At 49.4% G+C, this 15,904-nt stretch overlaps 1 protein-coding gene and 1 long non-coding RNA gene across 2 annotated transcripts in view; one reads left to right on the top strand and one right to left on the bottom strand.

The window, feature by feature from the left end:
- The window catches only part of VWA5B1 (von Willebrand factor A domain containing 5B1), a 73,030-nt gene that overhangs the window by 42,514 nt on the left and 14,612 nt on the right, over positions 1-15,904 (bottom strand). Inside the window, exons 7-8 of the mRNA XM_084651694.1 lie at positions 15,411-15,535; positions 5,522-5,698 (exon numbers count right to left, since the gene is read on the bottom strand). Of these exons, the coding sequence (XP_084507820.1) occupies positions 5,522-5,698; positions 15,411-15,535 (302 nt within the window). The remainder of the gene's footprint in view (positions 1-5,521; positions 5,699-15,410; positions 15,536-15,904) is intronic.
- On the top strand, positions 5,935-15,658 carry LOC311532832. The gene is made up of 3 exons (XR_014714456.1): positions 5,935-6,085; positions 7,342-7,471; positions 15,471-15,658. It is a non-coding gene; the product is annotated as an uncharacterized lncRNA (long non-coding RNA).

The following is a 15,904-nucleotide window of genomic DNA, read 5'->3' as shown; positions in this document are numbered from 1 at the left end:
TACAAATACGGACTTCACGTTTCAGTGAGCAGGAAGATTTATCGCTCCTTAAGTTAACTATTGATCTCAGTTCTGCTGCACTCGATATTTATCTCACAGATCCATAAACCTAGATGTTCACCTCAAGAGAAGTCAATATCTGCTTCTTATTCCATGTTTGCCAATATATATGCTTGACACAGTCACACTTACCACCCTGTATACAGTGTTTTTGAAATGGTGAGCTGCATTAGAGCAGGATTGCCAGAATGAAATCAGCCGCAGGAAATTAAAAGCATTGAACTTTCCCCCTTAACATTTTAGTCTGGAATTCCCTTCCCCCTCCCCTCACCCCCTCCCACCCCCCGATTACACACACACAGAAAACAAGCACCAAATTACTCCCTATCTATTCATTTTTGATTCATTTTAATCTACAGATAGCACTGTTGTCACATAGCACAGTTTTCATACCACGCAGCTCCATTTCCTCCTTCTAACACATCCAAGTTCATCCCATGCAATTTATAGTCCAAGCTGATGACTATGCAAATGTTATTCAATCAAGTTCAATCCATCCAAAATACATTAAAAGCAGCAACTGCATTCAGACATTTACGAACGACAGAAGCCAGGAGAAAACAGGAGAGTGGGGTTTTTTTTTCTTCTGAAGATACATTGCCTTGAAAGGTGGCCTCTCCTTTTCCTTAGAAGTAGAAGGGAAAGGGTGGGCTGGCAAGCATCCTTCTTCCATTCAGGATGGCCACACGACTGGAAATCTTCAAGCGTATTTCTTACCATGCTAGTTAAACTGCCAGGCAGAACCCAAAGCCTTCCTGAGCAGTCCCATTTCAGTACCAGAGACAGTTCCCTCAAAGTGGCTATTGTAGGCTAGGATTTTCAAAGGAGTTAGGTACATAAAGCCAGGGTGCCTAACTCCCTTCAGTCCCTTTAAAAATCCCAGCCATAAAGAATAATGAGTTAAATTCAGCTCTGATGTAACTGGTAGGACAGGTTTCAGAGTAACAGCCGTGTTAGTCTGTATTCGCAAAAAGAACAGGAGGACTTGTGGCACCTTAGAGACTAACCAATTTATTTGAGCATGAGCTTTCGTGAGCTACAGCTCACTTCATCGGACGCATACCGTGGAAAATACAGAAGATGTTTTTATACACACAGACCATGAAAAAAGGGGTGATTATCACTACAGAAGGTTTTCTCTCCCCCCACCCCACTCTCCTGCTGGTAATAGCTTATGTAAAGTGGGACAGGTGGGACTGGTAGGACAGCTTTCAGAGTAGCAGCCGTGTTCGTCTGTATTCACAAAAAGAACAGGAGGACTGGGGCACCTTAGAGACTGACCCATTTATTTGAGCATCCGATGCAGTGAGCCGTAGCTCACGAAAGCTCACGCTCAAATAAATTGGTTAGTGTCCAAGGTGCCGCACGTCCTCCTCTGGTAGGGTAGGGTTACACATGCAGGATGCACTGTATGTCAGAAAATAGGTGAAAGTGACAAAATAGTGTAAGTTCCACAGACCTGGCACTCACTGGGTTTGTAACAGGAGTGTAATTTACACAGCTTCCTGCATCAGCCTGAAATTATTTTTGATAATGACCAGGCTTGACCTGCTTAGCTTGTAAGAATTAATGAACCCATAGCTCAAGGTTATACGTTAAATAACATTACACAGCACCAATCCCTGATAGGGCACATCTCATCCATAGATCTTGCCATGCTACACACAGATGGGCACAGATTATTTTAGTTACTAAATAACAATACTCTTTCACATTTATCTAGGGCAGTGGTTCTCAAGGGTAAGGACTAGGACTAAGTCTCAGGCGATAATGGGTGTGTCCTTAGGTGAGTCACTGAATCTCTCTGTGTTTCAGTTCCCCAACTGTAAAATGGGGATAATAGCCCTTCTTTTCTCCCACCCTTTGTCTGTCCTGTCTATTTAGATTGTAAGCTCTTTGTGTACCAGCAGCTGGCACAATGGGGCCCTGAATTCAGCTGGAGATTCTAGGTGCTACTCTCAAAAATATAAAATAAATTATAACAACTAACTTTGCCTAAAACACCCCTGTGAATAAGATATTATCCCCCTTTGCAAGTGGGTAAACTGAGGCCTGGGAAGATAAGTGACTTGCCCTAGTCCACGCAGTGAATCAGTAGCGAAGCTGGGAATAGAATCTAGATTTTCTGACCCTAGATACTGCTCCTCTGAGTGGGAAGGAATGCACACAAAGCAGAACAGAAGCTCCTAATGACTATCAGGTTATAAAATGGGGGGGGGAGCAGTGTTTCCTTGCACATCAGTGAAGTAATCTTTCATCTCCAGTGGCTCTGACATCTCAGTGTAGCCCTTTGGTGATACCATCGCAGGGAACAGTAAGCTCTGCAGTCAGCTCTGTTCCCTAAGTGGCCCGCGGGTCTCACACTTGCAAGGGTGAGAGAAGGGCTTTTGCCTGGCAGGACGGGACTGCATGCTTTTCAAAGAATGACAAAGGGAATTTTAAATGCGGTGATACTTAAATCTATTTCTTTAAAATTCACGTGTGCACACACAAACATGCAGGTATGCACCCAGGCAAGCACACAAACACACGTGTGCATACATAAGATTTAGGGTACTAGGCTTTAGTGGCCCCCAGGCAGGCTCTGGCTCTCTGCAGGTGGCCTGTACAAACTAGCCCTTCCAGAACTCTGCCAACAGCCAGCACATAGCAGGCAGCGCTCTCATTCTCTGCGGGTGGGGGCCTTCCAAATCCTGTTCCCATGGAAACAAGAGTCAGCTTGGCAATGATAAGACTTTGAACAGGGCTCCTGCTGGGCGACCTCCGGTGCAAGTCCCAGAGGCAGACTATGCCCAGAAGGGGATGCACCAGTGCCCAGGACTGGGCTCCTGCAGCGGTAGGGGTTCTCCATCCACCTAGCTCAGCCCCAGACATGGGTGGCACTGTGGGAAGAGAGGGTGTGGCCGCACACCTGGTGCTGAGCTAATTCAGTGGCTCTCCCAGGTATTCTCTGCCTGCAGGGCATTCACCAGCAACTTAGAGCTGCCCTTTCCTAGCAGAAATTCCAGGGGAAGGGTGGCTTTGCAAACCCCACCGGCCCTCTCCAGGGCTAGGGATTGCAACAGCCCCTACTGGCTCAGGAAAATGTAAAATGCAGGGGTGAACTGACCCCAGAGAGTCCAGAAGGAAATCTTTCCAGGGCTGCTCCTCCCCAAACTGCAGCTGCTCACTGAGACCTGCCAGGGCCAGCTGGCAAACACAGACCTGGCCTCTGAAGTGCAATAGGCATAGACAAGAATCATTAAATAGTGACTAGAGAGATTTCCCCGTCGATGGCTGTAGGAGTTTCAAGGAGGGAAATTTGGCTAAGTCCAGGCCTGTACAGTTATACCAGACAGTGGTGCACAGCCAGACTCTGTCCTGATTTACGCCCTTTTCAGGGTATGTCTGCATTGCAGCCAGGGTGGGTGAATGGCAGTTTGCGTGGACATATCTGTACCATGCTAGCTTGCTAAAGATAGAAACCTCAGGCTTCAGCGTGGGCTGTACCAACCATCCGACCCCCCAACCTTCACCCCCAGGTCTGTACTTGCTTGTACAGCTGGTGCTGAAGCCTGCCGTGTGGCATTCTCACTTCTATTGTTATCAACTAACTAGAGTGCATCTAGCACGGGTTTGTCTAGCCAAACCGCCATTCCCACAGGGTAGATGTCCCTGAAGTCACTGGGGGAAGCTGACACTGAATCCATCCCAAGGGAAGAATATTTGCCAGCCATACCCAAGCTCCCTGGCTTACTGCCCATCTTCTATTATTTCACTCCTGAGGGGGTCATCTCTAAGCCCCCCATTCGGGAAAGCACTTAATGGGACCTCCAAGAACTAAATAGTCACCTTGGCTCTCATAGGGCCCAATCCTGTGAGCTGTATTCATATAAATAGCCCCACTGAACTCACTGAGTCTCCTCATGTGAGTAAGGTTTGCAGGACTGAGCCTATAGGGACTGATCCAAAATGCACTGAAAACAATGGAAAGGCTCCCACTGACTTCTGGGGCCTTGGCCAAAGCCAGTTACCATAATGTCGTCAAAACAATATGACGTGTTTATATAGGGTTATAGCTCATATGTAGGGCCGTACCAAATTCACGGCCATGAAAAACACCTCACAGCCCATGAAATCTGGTCTCCCCCCGTGAAATCTGGTCTTTTGTGTGCTTTTATCCTATACTATATAGATTTCAAGGGAGAGACCAGCATTTCTCAAATTGGGGGTCCAGGCTCAAAAGGGAGTTGCGGGGGGGGGGGGGTCACAAGGTTATTTTACGGGGGTGCAGTATTGCCACCCTTACTTCTCCACTGCCTTCAGAGCGGAGAGCGCCCCGCCAGCAGTACTGCAGAAATCAGGGTGGCAACACCAGACCGGGCCATCCTTACTTCTGTGCTGCAGCTGGCAACGGCTCGGCCTTCAGAGCTGGGCTCCCGGCCAGCAGCCGCTGCTCTCCAGCGGCCCAGCTCTGAAGGCAGGGAGCCACCAGCAGCAGCGCAGAAGTAAGGGTAGCCGTACCGTAACCTCCCCCTACAATAACCTTGCGACCCCCCCCCCCAACTCCTTTTTGGGTCAGGACTCCTACAATTACAACACCCTGACATTTCAGATTTAAATAGCTGAAATCATGAAATTTATGATTTTTAAAATCCGGTGACAGTGAAATTGACCAAAATGGACTGTGAATTTGGTAGGCCCCTGCTCCTATGTACCTACGGATTACAGTGCATATGGCACATCCCCTGGCATATGCACTTGTACCTATCTACCTCGACAGCTCAATGTCACCCACTGCTCATATAGTCATTGCGCAATGCAGCAGCTCTTTAACACTGCACAGCAAAACCACCGGACAGTTGAGCACAGGCCACAAAGAACTCCTTTACCAGTCAAAGCTGCAAAGGGAATTTGAACAGGTACATTATTGACTATTATTTATAATGGCACCTTCTATCCAAAGAGCTCAACGTCCTTCACACATTCCACAGAGGTAGGTAAATGTTGTTATTTTGCTTTTACAGCGAGGAAAACAGAGGCCCTGACTGGTGAAATGACTTGCCCAGGGTCACAGAGCAGGTCAGTGGCAGAACGCCACCTACAGAGTGACTGGCACCAACCACTTCCTGCGGCGTTTTGAGTTTCTTTGGGGGTCTTCCATCAAAGTACTGACCTGTCCCAACACTCTGTTTAATTTGACCAGACAAAGGCTGTGAAATTTGACCAGACAAAGGTAGAATGGCTGAAGAACACATTACATGCAAACCAGTGAGATGCTGAAAACCAAACTGCTTTGGATTTGTTCCATCCACAGAAAGAACACCCCATGACCCCCAGAGAGCCGAGAAAGATGGGCAGAGATGCTTCATCAGCACTTAAAGAAACACTTTTGCTAGCTAATATTTAACCAGAATTTAATGTTCAGCCAATTCTCCGCAACTGCAGATCCCTAGGAGTCATGTTTTACCCCCTGTGGTACCTTGACGCGGTTGATGTTTGTGCCGCTCATGCTTCCACTGCGGTCTATCAGAAATATAAACTCTCCCTGGGTTTCCCTGAGGTCTGGCTGGCTGGTTCTCAGGTCAGGGCAGAAGTTCAGCATGATCACGGGGTGGTGAGGGATGTCCTTGTTCAGGCGTTTCCTGATGATTTCCGTCTGCAACAAGCAAGAAATGAACTTGAGAGGAAGAGCCCAGTGTGGCGGTTTATCTGTAAAACCCCTCCATGTATTGTCCCTTTCCCCCCACCCCACCTTTTAACTCTAGGCATGAATCAGAGCAGTGTAAAAAACATAGTGGCAAAAACACCTGAGCCCTGTCTATGCTACAGCTTCCCCATTCCTACCCCCTGTGGGGCAGCTCCAGTGCTCAATTACATGTCTGATTTCAGGGAAGATACATTCTGGAGGGCAAATGCTGCATGAGACCCCTAATCCGAGAATACCTACATATTGACTGCCTGCATGAATGCACAGTGGGAACACAACCAATCTACATCTTGGGATAACCACCTTATGGCAGAGGATCTCCAAATGCTTTATTAAGTAAGCCTCTCTGTATGAAGTCGGTACATATTATTAGCATGTGCATTTTACATATGGGGAAACTGAGGCCCTGTGCCATTAAGTGACTTGCTCAAGGTCATACAGAAATTAAATGGCAGAGCTAGGAACAGAACACATGACAGCCTCAGGCATTGTTCCACATCTAAATGGGGCACAATGGCCGGCTCTGTTATTTTCTGCTCTTTCTGTTTTTTTCTACCTGTTCTTTTTATCATATTTTATCACATACATTAAAATACCTGGCCTACCACTCCAGGTATAATTGCAGTAGAAAACTGCATGATACATAGTTTCTTCACTACACATCAGACCTCAGACCTATTGGCTTTTTGCATTTTTTCATTTTACTCTACGTATCAATCTTCATTTTAAAAAATCAATAACATTGAACTTTAAAAAAAAAGAGGGCCCATGATGCTTTTAGACTCCTCTTTGTTATGTGTATTAGGGTTATTTATTTATATTACCATAATGCCCAGGAGCCCCACTCATGGACCTATACCCCACTGTGTTAGGTGCTGTACAACAACAGAACAAAAAGCCGACAGAGCCTAAGCTGACGTGAATCAACTGAGCTCCATTGACGTATGGAGCAACGCCGATTTATACCAGTTGTGCATCTGGCCCCTTGTCCCAGCTCGGCAGTACTGAAACACACACTTAAGTCAACAATTTGTCTGAAAAAAAGAAAAAAAAAGCCCAAGGCTGCCGATTCTCTCTGATTCTGCCTGAATGATTGCTCTTATTTTATACAGCCAGTAAGGCTTCCATTCCCTGAGCCCTCTATAATGTCATTACAAACCCTTCTTTTTCTGTATTGGTCTGCACATACCGCTGATCTCTCCCCAGCTCAGCCCCACTTCGGGTTGATCTGCACACAGGGGCTTTATTTGTCAGCAACACAGACAGAATTTCTCTCCCCCTGCCCCCTGTGGAAATGTATATCACATTTATAGGTATACGTACAGAACCCTGTAGTTACATTAGCCTGGCTACAAATGACAAGGACTATTGACTCGCATGCTTCAGCATCTAAATTGCTCACCAGCTGCAGGGGTTGGGAAGTCATTTTGCTCCCCCCTCCCCATATAATGTCACATTGTTTCACCCCTTCCTCAGAAGCATGCAGCATTGGCCTCTGTCAGAAAGCAGACTAAAGAGCCCTTGGTGTCTTCCAGCATTGTAATTACTATTCAGCTGTATACAGATTGTAATAACACCTTTGGATTCACAAGGGAAGCCTGGTGTCAGCCAAGAGATGGAGACAGCTTGCTGCCTGGATGAGTCCCCTGTGGATGGGATGACCTGCCCTAGGAAAATTGAATAGAAGGGCAGGCTGCATGAAGACAAGCCCTGAGCAGAAGGGTGAGTCCTGATGAAGATGTTTTTGAGTTCATTGTATGCATAGAATCATAGGCTTACATGGGACCGCAAGGGTAATCTTGCCTAACCCCTGCCAAGATGCAGGATTTGTTGTGGCTGAACCATCCATGACAGATTCCCTTCTCTTTGGACTTTAATACCCTGAAAGGGGTGGGACTGAGGGGGCCAGAGAGCTAAAGCACCACTGCACTGGACCCACAACCAACCGTCCCAGACTCCAGGACAGGGTGAGTAGTGCCCCGTTGGGCCACTGTAAAAGCAGACCCTGTCCCACTTCTCTTCCCAGCACCCCATGCCACAGGCAAGCATCACTCCTATTCTGCAGATGGGGAAATCAGGCATGGGGTAGGGTAAGTGACTTGCCCATGGTCACATAAAAGCCTAGGGTTGAACGGGGGACTGAACCAGGGTCCCCTGAGTCTAAATCCAGTGCCTGGTGCACTAGGCTGTTCTGCAGGTGAGGATACTGGGAGGCACTCAGAACCTCACAAAGTTGAAGGAGCCTCAGCTGAGCAGGGCCCAATCCTGGCAGCCCAATAAGCATGGGACTCCCAATGACTTCAGAGAGAGCTTTGCAAGGGAAGCCTTGGTAAACAGGACACTGAGAGTAGATCTACATTTCAATGCAAGGCCAGGGTTAATGACACTTGAGAGAGCAGACGCTGGGTTTGAGACCCCAGGGCTTGAGCACATATACTGATTGCCAACCCCAGGTAAAGAATATTTTAATCTGGGTCCAAACTCGGGGTTCTGGGGTCTACACTGCAGTAGGCAGACCCGAGTCCAACCAATTGTATCCCAGACTTCCTAGCACCCTCCCAAAATGTGACCACTCTCACTCTTTGTGGGTGGCACAGTGTGGGAAAGCTTGACTGCCCAGAGGGCATGTTACAGGAAGTTTGAACAGTCCGCCAACACAGCCTGCCGAGCCATCGTTTTGGTCTGTGCACTTCCAGCAGCCAGAGCCAGCAACATGGAGAAGGTGCCATTTCAAGCACTTCTCTTGCTTGGGCTTTCACTCCCATTTCAGGATGCAGGCAGAGCTTCCACGAGACACTGGTGGGCATTTCGGCAGCTTTTTCTGACCCACAGAAGGCACCGGACAGATCTAATGATGGAGCAGGAGCGGAAGGATGCGGACATGGCAGACTTGAACTGGCTGATGTTGGTCACTTGGTACAGCCATTCATGCCCACTATGTGGACCGACGCTTCTGGAGCAGGGCCGTAAGCACAGGCTGATGGGATCACAACATCCTGCAGACTGCAGTGACCAGCCATGGGTCCAGAACTGTTGCATGAAGAAAGCTATATTTCTGCAGCTCTGTGAACAGATCCAACCCTCCAGCATAAAGGGTAGCCAGGCTGGTCCAGAAGTGGGTTGATATCACCATCTGGAAGCTGGCTATCCCGTGCTGCTACAGGTCCATTGCCAACCAGTTTGAGACTGAAAAGTCGATGGTGGGTAAAATGGTGGCAGAGATTTCTGAGGCAGTTAGGGGTGTGGTTGACCCCAAGATGGCAGGCATAAAAGATACTCCTGAAGTAATTACCGGCTTGTTTCCAGACTGCGCCGGGGCCATTGATGGGATCCGAGTGCCCATACTTTGCCCTTCTCAAGGAGCACAAGTACAGAAACTGCAAAGGGTGTTTCTCCACTGTTATGCAAACCCTCGTGGACAACAGAGGGCGATTTATGAACGTAAGGGTTGCCGGCACTGGAAAAGTTCATGATGCCAGGGTTTTGGGGTTTCTTTGGCAATTGGGAGTCTACATTCATGGACACACTGAGTCACGATTCCCGCCACGTGACATTGTCATAAATGGCGTCACTGTCCCCACTGCTATGCTGGAGGACCCCGTGTGCCCCTTTTTGTGTTGGCTTTTGAAACCAGCCCCTGATCTCGGAGGCAAAAGAAGGTTTAAGTCCACTCCCGGCAGATGGAGAATGGTGGTTGAATGAGTTTGGCAGGCTGAAATCCCGTTGGAGATGTCTACAGAACCATTTGGATTCCGGTGACACTAATGCTGTCCGCCTCACTGTGGCTTGTTTTGCTCGTCACAGTCTTTGTGAAGCCAGAGGTGAGCCATTTCCCCCTGAATGGGCCTATGGCAGCGAGGGGCCGCTGACCCATTACACTCAGCCAGAAAGTGCTCCTGCCAGAGTCGCAGCTGGATGCACCCAGGCAACAGACGTCAGGGATGCTTTGTGCTCCCACCTTATGGACTTGCATGGGTCAATGGAAGAGAGAGAACAGTACCTTTATGAATGTGCTTGTGGCGGGGAGTGGGGGGGTGCTGATTGCTTGTGCAGGCTGTGGGGTGAGACAGGGTGTAACAGGCCTTCCTGGCTCCCTGCTGGAGGCCCAATGCTCCTACTACACCCCAACCCAGGAAGGAGCAGTGGAGGTGGGCCCTCCAGGCCTGCCTAGAAAGGCTGCACGGAAGCAGCCAATCAGAGCCCAGCAGGCTCAGCTAAAAGGAGCTGCAGGACCTTCGGGGGGTCAGTTCTTGGCTGGGACCAGAGGGAGGAAGGAAAGAAGGGGGCTCCCCTCTGGCCACAGGCACTCAGCTGGTTGTTATTGGACCTGGGAGAGCGAGGGCCTAGGAACTCTAACCCAAAGGTAGCAGGTGGAGGTCAAGGGAGCGGGCGGGAAGAGGCCCAGGGAATGCAGCAGCAGCTAACTGAAGGGAGCCATACGTTGCTGCTGTTTATAGGGTCCCAGGGGTGGAACCCGGAGTAGCGGGCGGGACAAGGCTTTAGAAGCCAGAATGAAGGGCTGGATTTAAAGGACCCAGAGATGGGGCTGAAGACCCTGCTGAGAGCAGGCAGCCAGTTTGTTGACTCATCAATACCTGGGAAGGGGTTCATTTTTGAGCGTGTGACTTGGCCAGAGGACTGAGTCACTGAAGACCCGCCTAGCGAGGTCAGCCACCACAAGGGGTGCCAGGAGTGGGGGAAAGGATCACAGTACTTCTCCCAGCCACTAGGAGGCACTCAGGAGGTGAGTGTCACCTGTCATGGGGGTTGATGGTCATACATTTTATTCTTGAATGACGTGACCACTCATGAAAGGGGATGTGGAGACAGTATGGATTGATGTAAATAACCGATGTAAGGATAGATGTACATAGCTGGATTGAGACATGGGTTTTGCATGCCACTTCCCTGCTGTCCCTGATCATGTGTTTGCCTTTATTATTTGAAATACACATTACATGCTGTGTTGCAGTGCTGGCAATAAGATTTCTTTATGAAATCAAAACTTTTATTTTGACACATTTATTGGACAAGTACAATATGAAACCGTTGCAGGGCAGGCCAGTTGCCCTTAACACCCCAAAACACCAGCAACACCCAAACCTTTAAAAGTTACCACGAATAAAGCACATAAACACACGCAAACAATGAAACTAGGTACAAGACAACCCCACCTACTACTGCATCTCCCGTGAGCCCCCTATTCTCCTTTCCCTGTTTGCCATGGGGGCACGGGGACGTGTCCACTGGAGAGGGGTTCAGCAGTGAGGACTGCATGGGGCACATTTGCCCTATTCAGCCACTCATAGGGCCCTTCTGCATGGGCCACCCAGCCATGGAGTTGTCCAAGCTGCTCCTGGAGTGCAGGGCACCACAGAGGGGATGCAGCCCATGGTCCAGGCACAGCAGCAGCTGGCAACCTTGAAGCCATTAGAGACAGCAGCTGCTCAAACAATTCTGCCTGTCCAGAACGCCGACCATAAATTAATCCCGGAAACGCTTCCTCTTGGAACAATCCGCGAAGGTCCAGTGAGCCAGGCTTCTGCATGTGGGCGAGCTGTGGAGATATTGCAAGCTGGAGATGCCGAGGAGCCTAGAAGAAGACAAGACACACACGGTTATTGTCCTGAATAGCTCAGTGCAGGAGCAGAAGGGAAAAAATCACTTTGGAATTTCCAGAACAGAAAATGTTACTTTTTGAGACTGAACTTCATTACCTTGGCAGAGGGCTGCTCAGACCACAAAAGCTTCCAGCACCCAGCCGGATTCATCGCCGTGAAAGCAGTGCTGAGAGAATGGGAAATTCGAAACCACAATTTTAAAAAAAAATGGAATTTAGGGGGAGGTTGGTGACAGCGCTTCTCTATCATTTCAGACATTACACATTTTGGAACAGTCCTTGTGGTGCCCGACTGGCAAAGTGAGATGTGCTTCAAAGCTGATGGTGGAATACTGAGCACGGATGCCACTGAAACAGTCACACGCAGGGTGACGGGACTGCACGGCTGCGAGTGGAGTGGGCCGGTGAGCTACCAAGGCGACCTTGAAAAATACACCCCTGAAATGGGACTGCTTCTCTGGAGTTCCTGCTTTGGGAAAAGTTTGCGGCTATCAGCATCCAGGACTGGGTCAGAATTCACGGGGGAATCAACAGGATGCTGCATTTGTATCCGCATGGCTTAGTGCCTCCCCACAACCTCCAGTGCAGCCTGTTAGGACTGCGTGGAACCACACAGACAACCCTTCTGCCATCCCCCTTCCGCTTGGCTGAATTCCACCCCCCAGGCAGATTTGGGACGAATGGTTTTGTCACCCAGGGACTGCATGGACTACATTTTACAGAACTGGACTACATTTGAACCTCTGCCCATCCCCCTCGCCACCTGTACAGTTCCGTCTCTTCAAGTGGCTCGTCACCTCGTGGGTTGGGCCGAGCGGCCTACATACAGGGAAGGTAATACAAGGTTCTTATTTTAACAAACCAGAATGAACTAGCAAAAATGTGCACCTTCCCAGGAAAACGTCACTTCTATGTGCTTATTTTACTGTTTGCATTTCCCAGTCTCCAGTTTGAATTCCCCGTAGCGGTGGGGGCGGGAGGGGAAGGATGCCAGGGCGCTGGCATGCAATCCAACATTAGTGGATGCACGTTGCTACCCCGGGCGTATAAGGTCTTTCGCATTGGTTCACAGAAGGGAAATCCCTCCCAATCCTATATTAATAAACACAAAAATGGAGCCAGAAACTTACCAGGCTCTGGGGCAGTTTCTCGCTCTCTCCCGTTTGGGCTGTCGGTTCTGCGGCAGGCTGTTCCTCTCGGCGGGGGGGGGGGTAGGACAAAGCTCCACTGAGAATGGCCCCGGGATGTGCTGCAGCTGCTCCTGCAGCAAAGTCTCCTCTGGAATCAGTTTCATGAGCAGAGTCACTTCATTTGCCTCATTCGGCGCCTGCTGCTGGCGCCCATCAATTTCCGTGCTGGCTTCTGGGGCTCGCAGGGCGCCACCCCAACTGACCAGGTGATCATGTCCCGCCAGTGGCTTTGGTGCTCGACGCAGTCCCCAGCATTTGATCAAACTCATCACAAAACAGGCACAGTGTCAGCGAGCTGCCAGAGGTGCAGTTGTGGTCCCTGGTTTTCAGGTACTTGGTCTTCAGCCAGTTACTCCATTCCCTGCACTGGTCACCGGCCCAGTAAATTTCCAGCCTCGCCAGCTTTTTCGCTCTTTGGGGGTATGAATGGTCATTCCTGGTACTTTGACTGAAATCAGTTGTTTTGCTGGCCTCGCTCCAGAGACTAACCGAAATCTGGCGGTGTTCCCGCGACAACGGGTGCAGTGCGTTTTGTGACGGACTTCTGGTCGGGATCCATTGCAAATGCCCAAGGTTCTCCTAAGGTGTGTTTGCAGCTCAGAGGTCAGAATAAAATGGAAGGGTTAAATGCCGAGCTGCTGTACGAGAGCAAGGGTGGGGAGCTTCCATTTCCCTGGAGTTGACTGGCAAGTCGTGGGAGAGAGGGGACAAAGGAAGTCGGCCCACTGAATTGTGGGATACTTTTGGCAGACTCCAGGGACCCGAGCCTGGAGGGGGGACTGTATCTACACTGCAAAACAATAGGGCTTGAAACCTGGATCCCACCTTGACTTGGGCTTGAACCTTCCCTTGAGGGGTCGTAGGACCCTGGGTCTGAGCCCAAGTCCGAGAGATTTGTGTGTAGACAGAAGGGGGGTTAGGACTTGAGCCTGAGTCAGAGCCCAGGTTTACGTTGCAGTGTAGACACCCCCTCAGTCACAATTGCTCTGCCTCAGCTGGGGAAGATATTTCATCTGTCCCATACCTTCCCCCACTCCCTTCACCCTTATCCAATTACAATAAACTCATCAGATCTCCTCAGCTGCCAGTTGATTCCAGAGCAGTTGTCTCATAATCCTGCTAGCTAATGAGCATTCAAACCATTTGCATAACAAAATGAAGAAGGGAAATTAATGACCATTTACTGCTGAAGTATCCATGTTAATTCATTTAAACAAAGAGGTGCTCAATGTCATGCTCTCAGGAGCGGCAATTCTAGCCTGTAATCTACCAGGACACTCGACTCAATGGCTCCTCCGTTAGAGTCATGTATATAGGGGATGGAAAGCCCTGTGTAGCCATAACTTTGCCACGGCACCATCCATACTTAGCTGCTCTGTTGCCAGTATGATCACGCCTCCAGTCCCCCCTAGGCATGCAGGTGGGATTCATATTGGAAAATGGTTCTGGAGTCAGACACCCACTGGATAATCTGACAGGCTCAAGACACAAAATCATCAGGCAGGCATCTGAGCAGCAGCGTGGGAAGTTCGTATCCTTCCACCTGCCGCACTCAGAATGGAATTACAGGAGAAGCCTGCAGCGTAATACAGACGAGGCTCTAATCATTGCATCTAATTGCACAGGAAAGAAAAGAACTACAAGACAATTGTCAACATGTCTTACATGTAATGAACAATTGCAACAACAACCCAGAAAACTGTCACTGTGACAGCCTGAGGAGGCACAGGACACGTGGGACCGGGCGCTAGGATAGATCACAACGCTGGTGCTGATAGTGTCTCCCTGTGTGACCTTGGGCTGCAGTTTTTAAAAGTGGCCACTGATTTGGAATGCCTCCGAGTTAGGTGTTTGACTTGAGTACCCCCAATTCCAGTGGACTCCCCCTGCACAGCTACACTGCATGTCAATGTGCCACCACTGTGTCTGCAAATCAAGGAATTGCATTAAAGGGACCTGACCGCAAGTAGCCCTTTGTGCGTGCTGTTACCCATTCTGCAGGAGTCCACACTGGAACCGACCACCTGTGCAGATACAGTGAATATTTATTTAGCAATCTAAGGTGTTTGTCATATAACTAAATTGTTCTGATAATTATTGTAAGTAATGGAATTAATACAATAATAATAGAACCCTAACTATATATAATATACTATAATACTATACTAATGATTATAAAACCTAATTCTGTGACTGAGTTTCACCCCATGTTCAGTGAAGCAGAACTACAGACCATTTCTGCCTTCATCAGCCTTAAGCCCCTGTTAGGACATGTCTTCACAACAGAGTTAAACCAAGCACTTACCTGGGTTTTATCCCGGGGCAAAGCTCTCTACAGTCCAAACACAAAAACCTTCTGCCCAGGTTAGGAGGTGCTTTAACCCCTGGCTAGCTGATGTGGCTTGAGAGTCCTCCGGTGCCTTCCCACAGTTCCCCCCACGAAGGGCAAAGTTTCCCGCAATTGACACAACTGTCTGGGAAAAGATCCTAAAGCATCTCAGCACAAGGTGCCATGGGCTCTGCCCCCAGACACGCATGCTGAGTGCAGAAACAGGGAGAACACAGTCACTTGGGCAGGGCTTTGCTGTGGGGCTGCTCACACCCGGGCTAGGCTAACCCAGGCACTGAGACCCACTGGGCTAACTCTGCACCCTCAGAGGCAGGTTACTGGACTGCAGGGATTGCTGGTCCCATGTGATATGTGTTGGGAGGAACATATGTAACCAGAGCTCCGTGGTCCATTCCCAGAGGAACCCCATGCTGCTGCTGCCTCTTCTAACCCCACATGGGAAGGTCCCCTCCAGTCCTGGATAAAAACCACAGCTCCTGGCAAACCCCTTTTCCTTCTCACCTTTTTCTCGGCACTGGGGTCCTTCTTGATCCCTTTAATGAAATCATTTCTCCCCTTCAGGTGTTGCTCATATGCTGTAGGGGTCATGTCGCCCTCTTCCATCAAGACGTGAGGCATATGGGGCTCTGGAAGGTCAGCAGGACAAGCAGAGAACAGCCTTAGAGTGTTTGCAAGAGACGCTGAGGGGCAGAAGTGGGAGACTGCAGCATTCGAGCTGGTGTAAAACCGACAGACCCCGGTCGGTGGCAGGCGGGGTCAAATCTGGGGCCTTTGGAGCTTAGTGCATGGGCCTTTACTGCATGAGCTAAAAGCCACATGGCTGCTAGCTAAGACTGTAGAACAAACTCATTAATCTCTCTCTCTAAGAGGTCTCGGTGCCACTAGATGGGACAGAACCCCGCACCCAGGAGGTGTGTGGGTGACACTGGCACCTGGGGACTCTGGGACAGCAACAGGCACATCCCAGTATGTTCAGAGATTTAGTTCACATAGCT

The sequence above is a fragment of the Lepidochelys olivacea genome (genome assembly GCF_965140295.1).
Source record: "Lepidochelys olivacea isolate rLepOli2 genome assembly, chromosome: 18".
NCBI lineage: Eukaryota > Metazoa > Chordata > Testudines > Cheloniidae > Lepidochelys > Lepidochelys olivacea.
This window is presented reverse-complemented; position numbering and strand designations above follow the sequence as displayed.